The following is a 13,025-nucleotide window of genomic DNA, read 5'->3' on the forward strand; positions in this document are numbered from 1 at the left end:
GTGTGTGTGTGTGTGTGTATACATGCATACATACATATGTATATATATATGCAGGCAAGGAGTGTGGGGGAGGCAAACGACATATGCTGCCATGAATGCCAGCACATGGGGGTCCCTGTGGCTCACGACAGGTGCCTGACAGAAGAGGTCAGAGAAGGCCCCTGTTTCCCAGGCTGCCTCCTTTGTTCTATGCCAATCGCCCAGAGGAATACATTAAGTGAGAAACAAAGAGAGAAGGGAAGGGAGGGAGGGAGGAGGGTGGGCTTGGTAAGGGTGGGGTGGGGCCAAATGCCTATTCCCCCAGGCCTCAGGACTCTGGGGATCCAGCCGAAGAGCCTAGGACTACCAAAAGAACGTCCTCCTCCACCCACCCCTGCAAGGGAACCCTAGACAAAGGGTCACCCCCTCCCTACCACCCTCATCGTGCATCTGCAGGGGAGTGCAGCCATTGGCGTGGGCCACACTCTATCTGGGAACTGGCCATCTGTCGCTTGTCTCCCTCAGCTGGCTGTGGATCTGGAGGGGGCAGAGATGTAGAGGCAGCCAGCACTGGGGGACTGGCAGGTGCTTATCTATCTCCTAGGGGACTTCCTCTCTCTGCAGTGGATACAGGCTGGGCTCCCCTCAGGCACTAGGCTCACCCTCTCAGGCCTGTTGCACCGAACACCACACAATGCTGCCATGCATCCTCAGATGGAGGACAGTAGGGTCACGTGCAGAAAGGGAGAAGCTAATCTGTCTCCCCAGAGCTCTGACTCACCTGGTAGCCCAGATGATGGGAATGCGGTGAGTGGCATAGACAGTGAAGGCCAGGGCCCCAGAGAAATGGCAGGCCTCTTGGACCAAATCATGCTTTCGACTCCCAGGCACCGCGGTCTGGAAGTCGGCATTGAATGTGCTGCAATACAGCTCCACCAAGTCCAAGATGGCTGCCGTCAAGGCTTCAACCACCTTCTCTGTGAAGGGGAGAGGGTAAGAAAGGCAGCTCAGTTAGGACTCGACAAGGGCCACCGTGTTGCCATGACACCAGCAGAAGGGAAGAGCTTGGGGGCAGCGGTGCCCAAATGCCAGCCAGTTTTTAATAGCTGTGACAAAGCTTACTCATCTGTGGAGAAATAGGAAAGACGCAGGAATATGCCCTGAGCCTTTCATCAAGAGATGTCCATCTTATACAGATACTTAATAACATTTTAGTACTAAATAATGTTGTTGTTATTATTATTATTATTATTTTGGTTTTTCAAGACAGGGTTTCTTTTTTTCTTTTTTTGTGAGCTGAGGCTCGAACCCAGGGCCTTGTGCTTGCCAGGCAAGCGCTCTACCACTGAGCTAAATCCCCAACCCAAGACAGGGTTTCTCTGTGTAGCTTTGGAGACTGTCCTGGATCTCACTCTGTAGCCCAGGCTGGCCTCGAACTCACAGAGATCTGCCTGACTCTGCCTCCTGAGTGCTGGGACCACCAGGCCTAAATTTTTTTTTTTTTTTTTTTTTGCTTTTCGAGACAGGGTTTCTCTGTGTAGCTTTGTGCCTTTCCTGGAATTCACTTGGTAGACCAGGCTGGCCTTGAACTCACAGAGATCCACCTGCCTCTGCCTCCCGAGTGCTGGGATTAAAGGCGTGCGCCACCACCGCCTGGCCTAAAGTGTTATTTTTAAAAAAGTCTTTTTCTAGGACTAGAAAGATGACTCAAAGGTTAAGCAAACTGACTGCTCTTCTAGAGGACTTGGGTTTGATTCCCAGCACCCACATGGCAGCTGACAACTGTAACTCCAGTTCAGGGAGGGGTCCAACACCTCTCTGTCTTCTGTGGGTATCAGGCACATAGGTGCCACACACACTTACATGCAGGCAAAATAACCATATACATAAAATAAAAACACATCCTTTTTTTAAAAAGTATTTTCTTGACAAAAAAAAAAAGTCTTGGGGTTGGAGATTTAGCTCAGTGGTAGAGCACAAGGCCCTGGGTTCGATCCTCAGCTCCAAAAAAAAAGTCTTAACAAGCTTGTACAGTACCATCAGCTCCATGCACATGCAGATGCACACACGCACACACACACACACACACACATGCGCGCACACAAAACTGGAGGTACTATGTTAGCTCCTAGAAGATTTTAGGGGACAATTTACTAGTTTGCAAATTACAAAGATGGAAAGATGGATTCACTTTTAAGAAAGCCAGGGTTGGGGATTTAGCTCAGTGGTAGAGCGTTTGCCTAGCAAGCGCAAGGCCCTGGGTTCGATCCTCAGCTCCAAAAAAAAAAAAAGAAAGAAAGCCAGTGATTGGGGTGTGTAAGGACTATGTCCTTAATTACATCATCAGCCTGCGACGGTGTCCCAGCCTAAAAAGCAGGCAGGCCCTCTGTGCGTTCCTTTTCTCTTCCTGCTCTCTTCCCTCTGCGCAGTCTCTCTGTCTCTCTCTCTGTGTCTCTGTGTCTATCTCTCTCTCTCTCTGTCTCTGTCTCTCTCTCTCTGTCTCTCTCTCTCTTTCTCTCTCTCTCTCTCTCTCTCTCTCTCTTCCCCTCTCTCCCAATAAAGCTCTAAAAAGGTAACTGGCTCATGACTCCAGCACTCTTGCTCCACTGGCATGGCCCCCGCAGGCGGTAGCAGCCAGCCACAAGCAGCGCCACCATAACCAACAGGGTGTCGAGGTGGTTAGTGGTTACCAGCACTGGCTGCTCTTCCAAAGGACCCAGCACCCACATGGCAGCTCACAACTGTTCGTAACTCCAGTTCCAGGATCCGACGACATCCTCACACAGGCATACATGCAAGCAAAACATCAATGCAGATAAAAAATAAAATGAAAAAATTAAAAGAAAAAATAAAATAAAATTTGAAAAAGGAAGGAAGGAAAGAAAGCAAGAGAGAGAGAAAGAAGGAAGAGAGAAATAAAGAAAGAGAAAGAAAGGAAGAAAGAGAGCCAGTGACATTGGTTTTGAGGACGAGGATCTACTCAAAGATTGTAGCAAGGAAAGAATTCTGGGGAAAAATCCTTCCTCCCATCTCCCAAGTCCCATTCTAAATTGGAAGTGTAAAGGGTTGTGGCTGCCAGGGGAAGAATCACAACCCAGCAGGGCGAGCTTTTCCATCTGGATTGAAGGATAAACTCATCCTTGCCAATGCCTCTACCCCACCTCATCACTCTCTCCCAGTAACACCATAAGGGCTGATTAGCAAAAATAATGAGAAAAAGATCTGTGGAAAGAAATGTGGGCTCCAGCTGTGTCCACACCTCACAGGGAAAGACACACACACACACACACACACACACACACACACACACACACACACATACACACACACGGCCGAGCAGGAAGAAGAATGTGGGCCGAGCCAGCAGTTGGCAGTTTCCAGCCTCTATGGGACAAAGAGGGAGAGTACTGCCCTTACCTCGGTTTTCCCTCACAGCCAACACACTGGGATCCTGTTGGGCAAAGAAAGAGGAAGAAAGAGTCAGACAGAGCCCAAGCCCATTTTTATGGTAGTTAGAAGAGCTTTTCACAGCTGTGCTCATCTGGGCCAGGCAGGGCTGAAATGTGAGGAGCAGAGATTCCCCAGGGAGAGGGAGGGAGTGACGGTCTGTACCAGAGCCATGGGATGGACAGAGTAAGCAGATTAAAAACAAAAAAACCAACCATGCTCACCTTAAGGAAAGAGCCCCACCCTCACCCTCACCCTCAGGCCCCAAGGCTGGGGATACAGGGTCTGTGGTACTAACATGCCTTTACAGTACAACATCCCACTGTGGAATCACTGAATTCCTGGCCCTTGGGACTTCCCCTAGCTTGGGTTTGCACCCTCATGGATAAGCAAACCGTCAGACAAGGCCTTGGTGACTAAATAAAGCCTTTCTTGGCTCATGTGGTCATTCCCAGGAGACTGAAGCTATCCTACCCCTATGCTTAAGAGAGGGGACATGCTTGGCATCCATTTCCCAGGAGTTCTTGTGTATGAACTGCTTACACATAAATGGTGGTGGTGAAGAACCTTGTTTGTTTGTTTGTTTATTTTTTGAGACAGGGTCCCACTCTGTAGCCCAAGCTGTCCTGGAACTCAACTATATAAACCAGACAGACCTCAAACTCACAGAGATCCACCTGTCTTGACCTCCCCGATGTGAGTTTCAATGCATGGGCCACCACACACTGCTGGAACAGCAATTTAGTAAGTGGACACCAAGTTACTCAGCATCAGCAACCCAGCTAGCTACCTGTCAACATCCCGATCGCTTCCTCATGCTAACACCTGGGCCCGTTTACCTTCTGGATTTTTGGCTGCATGCGTGAGGGGCAGGGAGGCAGCTGGTTGAGAGCACTGGTGATCTCAGGAGTCTCCACGGCAGCTAGAGCATTGCAGATGGCCTTGACAGACTGGACCACCCTGTCCGCCTTCAGTGGGAAATCCCCCTGCGGGAGGCCATACAGTGAAGCCAGTGATTCAGCTCTGTGCCTCCCCCCAACCCAGCCTGAAAGGGTGTGCAGGGGCTAATGACTCTAAGGAGGAATTCCAGGAGCCATACTTTATATGCAGATATTCAGCCTCAGCAAACAGTCTCTTGCTTTGAGTGGGCCACAGCCACACTTCTTAGCCTGTCGGCCCCTCTCCTAAACCTTTTATTCCCAGTCTGTTGTGATAGTCTATTTCCGCTATTCAAGCATACACAGGTCTCCGCTAGAGGCCTAACGTTTAAGGAATCAATTGGCAAAGGATAGACGGCAAGGAGGTGAGAGAAACATACTAAGGCTCCACTTACTCTCTTGGACTTCTCATAACCCACCACAGAATGCCCCTCTACACTTGGGCCCCCAGGATTTCCTCATCTGAAATCTTCTCTGTCTGACCGTGACTACTTACATCAATTCAGATTAGGGACCAGGACACCTACTTCTTCACAAAGCTTTCCCCATTCCAACACTCACAGTCACCCTCTTGTATCTACTATCAGTAGATGAACTTTCTTTCTATTTCCCTAACCGCATAAACTCCCTGAGGCTAAAACAATTCTTACACTACACACCTTGGCTCTACCCACTCCCTAAACTAACCCAGAACGCTGCAAAGTGGTCTAAGAACTCAGTGCTGGTGTTCTTGTAGAGGTTATTACAAAATGGCTTCCAATAGTGGGTAGAGGGTGAACTAGACCTATTACCCCAGAGGGGAGAATCCATGACTGAAAAATGGACCAAGAACATGGCTGACCTTGAACTCAGAGAGGTCTGCCTGCTCCTGCCTCCGAAGTGCTGGGATTAAAGCCATGTGCCAATATGCCCAGCAAGGGACTTGATTTTTGAAAACCACTTCCAAAGAACTTTGCTTTAGCTTCATGATGTTTGCGTAAATGGTTCTGAGGTTTGCAGCCCTTGCAGGTCCAAGAGGGAAAGAATCTAGCCTTGGGACTTGCCACTTCCCTGAGGGTGTGATATCTGTAACCCAGGCTCAACAGAGCCTATTCAGATGGTATTCCTGGGGCATCTCTCTCTCTCTCTCTCTCTCTCTCTCTCTCTCTCTCTCTCTCTCATACACATACACACACACACACACACACACACACACACACACACACGCCTGGGATGATGTCTACTCCAGAGACAGCCATCACAGTCTACCTCTTGACTTTCACAGAGGGACTGAACAAACACCTTTTCTACACAGTGGCCAGCTCTTCCCCAGCCAGGAGGTGTTTTGCTTGCCCAGAACTAGGGGGATGAAAAGGAGGTGTCACTGACAGACTGTCATCTGACTGCAGGAAGCCTGGGGGAGAAGGGAACTTCCCATGGCTCCTCTCTTCAGTCCCGGGATGTGTACTCACATCAGCCAGCAGGAAGGCATCCACCTCATTGTGGTAAGTGTCAAACAGAAGACTCAAGGCCTGCCTGGGGGGGGGGGGTGAGAAAAATCAGGTGAGATCACACAAGATTCACTGTCCTGGGAAGCCCACCCTTTCCCTTCCCTCTCCTCTGCTTAAGGATCAAACTCGGATGAGAAGGATTTCCCACTCTTTCTGTGCCCCAAGAGGATGGAAACCGGGTCTTTCCCACTATGCTACCTCTCACCTAGAAGAGGACAGAAGAAGCACTTTGAGAGCAGTGGTTCTCAACCTGTGGGGTCGCATATCAGACAGGCATCCTGCACATCCCATATTTACAGGTCGATTCACAACAGTAACAAAATCACATTAGGAAGTGGCAACGAAAATAATGTTAAGGTTGGGGGTCACCACAACATGAGGAACTGTATTAAAGGGTCACAGCATTAGGAAGGTTGAGACACTCTGCTCTGAGAGAAGAGAGGAAGTGTGCCCTGGGGTACAATCACTCCTGACAAGTCCCAGACGTTTACGAGAATCTATCCCGTGAGTAGGAAGCCAGGCAAGCGTATCCATGCTATTCCCTCATAGTTCCTACTTGGATCACACCAAGGTGGTACCCACTCTCACCTGCTGATGGTCTGCTTGACTGGCCTCTCTTGGAGATGGATGAGGTAGTTCAAGGTAGAAGGGCTCTGGTCATCATTCACCTGTGTGAGTGAGCAGCATCCTTGTCAGGCAGAAGCGATGTCCTTTTCACAGCCTAGCATACCTACCCCACCCCAGTCCCAACATGTTCTACATCACCCTCTGTCCACTCTACCTCCCCAGGTATGTACAGTTGTTGCCATTTCCAACACTTACCGTGCGGGCCAGGTCACTTCGTATGGCCTTCTGCTCCATCAGCTGGAGTCGGATGTTGATGTCAAACTTGCGGCAATATTGGATATACTCATGGCTGCCCAAGGCATGCTTACTGGTAGGGTAGGGGACAAGACCATTAGTGCCTGGGGAACTCAGTGGGAGGAGAGATGCATACTTTAGCCTGAGGAGAGACAACCAGGAAGGAAGGGAAGACAGAAGAGAAAGGAAGGGGAACCGGCCCATGTTGTAGGCCTTATCTCTTACTCCTCAAACGTCATGGGGAAGCATAGAGAAAGACATGGAGTTTACCTGAATAAAAGTCACCCACAACACTTAACCCTTGAACTACACAAATGACTCACTGGCTCATTCTCAGGATGGGAACCCCTATAAAGAGTTGGGTTATGCCAGGCAGTAGTGGTGCATGCCTTTAATCCCAGCACTTGGGAGGCAGAGGCAGGTGGATCTCTGTGAGTTCAAGGCTAGCCTGGTCTCCAAAGCGAGTTCCAGGAAAGGCGCAAAGCTACATAGAGAAACCATGTCTCGAAAAACCAAAAAAAAAAAAAAAAAGAGTTGGGTTATAGGAGGATTTCTTGTGTGTGTGGGGCAGCTGTTTAAATCCTATTTTCTTGGCTTTGACAACCAAGGGAGTCCAGTCTTCTTTTTGTGTTACCTACTAAGGTGCTGAGGACAAAGGAAGCAATCCCACCAGAATTCCAGAACTATTATCCTAAAACGGGCTCCATCTCTCCCCTTCCTCCACAGCCCTGTAAGTCTCCACACTTTCTAAAAGGCATATGCAGTTCTCAGGGCTCAGCACTCACACAGTAGAGCCTTAGTTCAGAAGAGGCAACTTGCTGACTCCCTCTACCACCCAATCTCTTCCTCTCCCCCAAAATCACACCTTAATCTGAAAGGAAACCCACAAGAAAGGGCTGAGCAAGCCCCACTGGAGGCCAGCGCTGCGGGCTGGGCCAGGCTGCAGCATCTGGGGAACAGAAGCCGGAAACGGCCTTCCTTCCTCAGCAGAGGTGGGAATCCAGGCTAGAATGGAGGGGAATGGAGGGGAGCTAAAGGGAAGGAGGGGGTGCAGAAACTTCTGGAAATACAGGGCCTCAGGCCAAACAAAACCAGCCTAGACTTTGAGGCTTTCTAAATCCTGAGGGGGCCAGACCTGCAATATGAGCGCTGACATGCTAAGATGAAAATAAACCTGAAGTATGGTGAAGAGGCTAAGACTGCCAGGCAGGCCTGCGGGAGGGTCTGTCAGGAAGGAAAAGTGAGTGCCGTGGTGGAGAGGGGGAGGTAGCAGGAAACCTCCCCTCCCCTAGGACTGTCTCAAGGTTCTTATCACAGAGCTGCCAGCATCCTGGAGCCATGCTCCCCTTCAGTATCAGCCCCTCCAGCTAGGCAAGGGAAACAATCTTGAGAGCTTCCTTTGGAGCTGGCAATTTTCTGAACCTTTCCACCCAGGAACCAGCATTGTGCTTTTATGCAGGGTGAGCGGGTAGAACCAGGGAGTCACGGTCCCAGTGACTTCCTTCAACCTGCTTGTGAAGGGGCTTGGGCTGTGCACACCAGCTGTGTAGGGGTGGGGGGGGCATGACTCAAGGACCTCTACCTGGGCTCATCTCATTGGGAACATCCCGCTTTGACATCTCCCACTACCTCTAGACTTGGGGCTCCAGGCCTGGGAGTCTGCAGGGAGAATGTGGCTTCTGTATACTTTGGAGCCCCAGGAATCCTCTTCTGGGGCTGGTCCTTTGCTGCTGGTATCCACTGACTATTCATCAGGTCCTTCTCACACTAACCCTCATCCTGCCTCTGTGTGTGTGTGTGTGTGTGTGTGTGTGTGTGTGTGTGTGTGTGTGTGTGTATGTGTGCAGTGCCCAGATGGAACCCAAAGCTTCACCCATGCTAGGCTTCACCACTACCCCACTGAGCTACATCTCTAATCTAAAATCTCACCGCTCTTTACAGAGGATACCAAGAAGCAGGCTTTACAATTGGTGAGTGGAAAGTCAGAATTTATTATAAATAGTGTTTCCTGGGGTCTGATTTACCCACCATAGTCCTGTCCCCTCCTAACAGTGGCAAACTGCTCAGGGCTGGTGCTTCCAGGGAGACCCTGGATCCAGGACCCCTCTCTGCCCCTGGAGGGGAGGCAGGGATATAGTGAACACAACATGGAACACAGTTGAGGGCACCCTGGAATTATATCACGAGGGGCCTGCTTCTTTTCCCTCAGTTTCTAGATGAGGATGCAGAGGCCAGAGAGTACCTACTTTCCCTAATGCTGAAGAAATCAGTCAAGCAATGAGTCTCTAGTTCAGACTATTGGTCTTGTGCTCCAGCCATAGAAAACTATTCTTCCATGTAGGTCTGCTGGAGGGAAGACGCACAGCCCCACAGAAGTTCCACAGTTCATGGAAACTGCTAATGAGGGAGATACGGGCCTTGTCTTTCTCTAGTCCCACGGTCTGTTTCCTCTAAGGAGGCCACAGATGGTACAACAGCCACACAGAAGCTTGGATGGATCCTGATGTTTGCTGCCACATGCTACCCCTGGGGGTGGGAGCCCTGCCTACCCCACCCCAGTTTTCCACAGTCCAGAGTAGTGGAGAGGGCTTCCCTTAGCTGGTCCCACATCACACTTTCCAGGGAAGCTGCCTTCTGTAGAGGGCACTGGCTGGAGGGAGCTGGAAGCCAGCCTAGGAGGAGGTTAACCAGCCGCACAGGCCAGTGGAAACAAAGGCATACTGGCAAGGGAAAGCCAGCGAGGGCCACTGTAATTTCTCCCGTTGGTTCTATAAGGGCATTTCTGCCCAGCAATTGCATGTGCTCTAGATCAGGAGAAGCAACCTGCCACTGCCCCTCAGCTGCCTCCACAAACAGTCTCAGCAACCAGAAGCCTGCACACAGATACGACCTCATCTTTGCCTAATCCCAGCTCCAAGCTTTTCCACAGCAGATTTGGCTCAGGATCCAGCCAACCCAGCTGGAAGATGGAGCTCCTAGGGAAAATGAGACGTGGCCGGGAATGTGCCCAGAAAGCAGGCGTCCTGACTGCAGGGTTAGGGAAGAGCAGCGAATGCTGAGCCCAGTGCCGGTCTCTAAGAGCCTCCCTGGTCCTCCCAGCCAGAAGGCAGGTGCCACCTCTGTCCTACATGTCCCTTACTCCACTCACTCACTTTTGGAGGAATTCCTCCAGCCCGCAGGGCTTGAGCACAAAGTCACCCACATCCACCTCCCTCAGCTCATCATGGGTGTAGCAGAGGGTCTGATAGATGAGCAAGTCCACAGTGGAGGAACCTGCAAACAGGGAGGCAGAAGAGAAGAGGTCAGTGACACTGGGCAGGTGGAACAGGACCTCCAACTTTGATCCTTTATCACCACCAGCAGCTAGATAAAACAGGCAAAACAAACAGCTTGGGGTTGGGGAAAGTTACTGTGTACCTAGAAAGCTAGCCCCCCCCCCCAGAAGAAGCGTGCCATCCTCCCCTCATTCCGGCTACAGAGGAGGAGAGACTCAAAGCTAAAAGACTCCACAGTCCTCCCTCCCTGCCTCACCTCCAGGGACACTCACACAACCCCAACTAACTTACAGTTGCAGGTAAAAGTGAGTGGTTCCCGAAGACTGTCACACAGCACAGTCACCTTCAGGTTGACTTCATCCCCAAGATGCTCTGGGCTCGGGGTGACAGTGCTCCAGACATATCCAGTTAGGGAATAGTCCTGGATGTCAGAGCCTGTCCGAAGGCTGTACAGGAGGAAAAGGAGAAGGACTCTTCTGTGTCTTCAAAAAATTCTGATGAGGGCCCCTCCCACCCTAAGGCCCACCGGCTTTCCTGTCCCTACTCAGCTCAGCCCCCTGATCTGCGGGCCAGGCTGGGGCAGTGGGGAGGCAGCCCTGGGAATCTGTATTCCTGCCATCTCTGCTACAGTAGCAAACCAATCCCCACAGTGGGATGGTAGCAAGAACTCTGAAAGCAGTTTTCCATACTAAGTTTAACAGAATTTAACCAATAAGCAGTTAGAAAGCCATTTCCTTTCTCTTCAGTACAAGAGGTTTTTTCCTTCCCTGAGAGGTGTGTGTACTCCTAAGTGTAGCTGAGGGTCAGAGCCTGAAGTGAGGGGATAATTAGGCTGATCAAGGTTTGTGAATTTTACTAAAAATGTGCAAACCTAAATTTTTTTCATTTTGTTTGGTTTTTCGAGACAGGGTCTCTCTGTGTAGTTTTGGTTCCTGTCCTGGATCTCGCTCTGTAGACTAGACTGGCCTTGAACTCACCTGGCTCTGCCTCCTGAGTGCTGAGATTAAAGGTGTGCACCACCGGGCTTTTTTTTTTTTTTCTTTTGAGAATGAGTTTCACTGTGTAGCCCTGGCTGGCCTGGATCTCGCTCTGTAGACCAGGCTGGCCTGAAACTCACAGAGATCCACCTGCCTCTGCTTCCCAAGTGCTGGAACTAAAGGCATGCGCTACTACACCTGGCAAACTTCTAAGATTTCCTTAAAACCTGCAGGCAGGGTTGAGGATTTAGCTCTCAGTGGTAGAGCGCTTGCCTAGCAAGTGCAAGGCCCTGGGTTTGGTCCTCAGCTCCAAAAAAAAAGGAAAAACCTGCAAGCACCTGCTGGAGGAAGGGTCCCCACTCTGTGGACATTTATTTATTATAGCTCTTCCTCCTTCCTAAAGGAACAGTTAGCCTCCTCCACTGACTTAGAATCCTCCCAACCACACACACGCATGCATGTGCATACACACCCACCTCCCGCTCACCCCAATCCCATCCTTCAATTCTTACATATCCAGCATGTGGCAAAACGCAGCAACTTCCTCATCTCTCTCCTCTGAGACCTCAAACAATTCATGACCACTGGCGATGGTGTGGGGCCGGGAGCCCACCTTTAAGGGAAGAACAGCAGGCTCAGTACTTTTTGCCTCATGGCATCCCGGATGGAAAGACACAGTCTGTGTATAAGGACTTTCAACTTAACATTAAAAGGAACATAAACAATTTTTAAAAAGGAATCTAGAAATACATTGTCAGCCAACCTAGGACTCCAAAGACCAAACAGAAAAGGGGGTTGAAGCCTAGGCTGAGTGTGGATGCTGGGGCAGTGGACAAGAGCGGCCATACCTGCTTTGTGAGGGGGACATGTCTGACCAGCCCAGTGTGGCCAGTCAAGCAGTATGTAACACAGTGCTGATGGCCACTGGTGGACAAAGTATTCTGGAAAAGGCTCCCAGAGACATACAGGTGAGCTGAGCCAGGCCAGGCAGGTGGTCAGTCCAAAAGGTTCCCAGGGAGGCCTGGCCTTGGACAAAAGCCTCAACATCCAAGGCCCCAGAAACCAGACTCAGAGGCTCAGCTCTTCAGTAGTGGGTATGATTCAGACACATGTGCCTTCTCAGTAAGAGGACACATGTGTCAAAGCAGGATTTGTGTTGGAGACGACCTGGCTGGGCTCCTGCAGGCTCCTGAGAAGCTTTGCTAAGCAGCTAGGGCCACGGGCAGCCTGCCCAGACTGGCCACATTTCCTCTCCCAGAACATACATGTGGTCCTGGGATCCTTAGACAAGGCCCCAAGCCATCTCCCATCCTGGGCTGCTCTCAAACACCCAGGAAACCCTCAAACAAGCCCCAGGGAGGAATGGACAAGGAAACAGCTGTTTCAGACAGACCTCACAGGCCTGCCCAAGGCAGCCACCCAGGAATGAGGCTCTGGCTCCATGAAGTCCCAGGCTGCATCTGGTAAAGGCAGCAGGTTCTAACAGCTGCATTGGGGAGGGAAGGGGGTGTCTGAGGCTGCAGTTCGATGTGCCCCCTCACCTCGCCTCACCCCCACAGCTGCTCTCATGCCCTCCCTGTCCCTCGGGGCCGAAGGTAACGACCAAGCTCCTCTGAATATTCTGACTACTTCTTCAAGTGTCTCTCCCTCTGGTCAGCCTTGCTCCCTGGGTGTGTGTAGAGTGGGGGTGCCAGCACATGAAGGGGAAGGCAGCAGTGGGGGCAGTTGGCATGTGAGGCCCTGGCTTTGCCAAGCGTATGCCTGTGTCCCAGTCCAAACAATAGAACCACTGTCAGCAATTAACCTATGAGAGGAAGTCAGAGAGAGAGAAAAGAGGCAAGAGAGGCGGAGAGGGGGAGGGAGAAAACAGAATGGCCACTGAAGGCCATTTCATGTCCTTTCTGTACCATCCCCTGGCACTGTAAGAAAACAAAGGCCACTTACGTTTGCCCGGCTGGCAGGCCCTGGTGGCATCGTCCGATGCTGGCCGGGGGAGTCTGCCAGGCAGAGGCTGGCAGCGGGGGTACCAGGCTGGCAAGTGGAGCCAGCCATTTGCAG

The 13,025-nt window shown here is 51.0% G+C and overlaps 1 protein-coding gene across 2 annotated transcripts in view; it reads right to left on the reverse strand.

Annotated features, from left to right (window-relative positions):
- Window positions 1–13,025, reverse strand: part of Pik3c2b (phosphatidylinositol-4-phosphate 3-kinase catalytic subunit type 2 beta) — a 65,895-nt gene that overhangs the window by 28,726 nt on the left and 24,144 nt on the right. For both annotated transcript variants that reach the window (XM_036202155.1, XM_036202156.1), the window contains exons 3-11: window positions 11,480–11,580; window positions 10,282–10,436; window positions 9,868–9,988; window positions 6,677–6,788; window positions 6,443–6,522; window positions 5,816–5,879; window positions 4,266–4,412; window positions 3,397–3,430; window positions 761–956 (exon numbers count right to left, since the gene is read on the reverse strand). In XM_036202155.1, coding sequence (XP_036058048.1) covers window positions 761–956; window positions 3,397–3,430; window positions 4,266–4,412; window positions 5,816–5,879; window positions 6,443–6,522; window positions 6,677–6,788; window positions 9,868–9,988; window positions 10,282–10,436; window positions 11,480–11,580 — 1,010 coding nt within the window. The remainder of the gene's footprint in view (window positions 1–760; window positions 957–3,396; window positions 3,431–4,265; window positions 4,413–5,815; window positions 5,880–6,442; window positions 6,523–6,676; window positions 6,789–9,867; window positions 9,989–10,281; window positions 10,437–11,479; window positions 11,581–13,025) is intronic.

This window comes from Onychomys torridus, chromosome 11, assembly GCF_903995425.1.
Source record: "Onychomys torridus chromosome 11, mOncTor1.1, whole genome shotgun sequence".
Taxonomy (NCBI): Eukaryota; Metazoa; Chordata; class Mammalia; order Rodentia; family Cricetidae; genus Onychomys; species Onychomys torridus.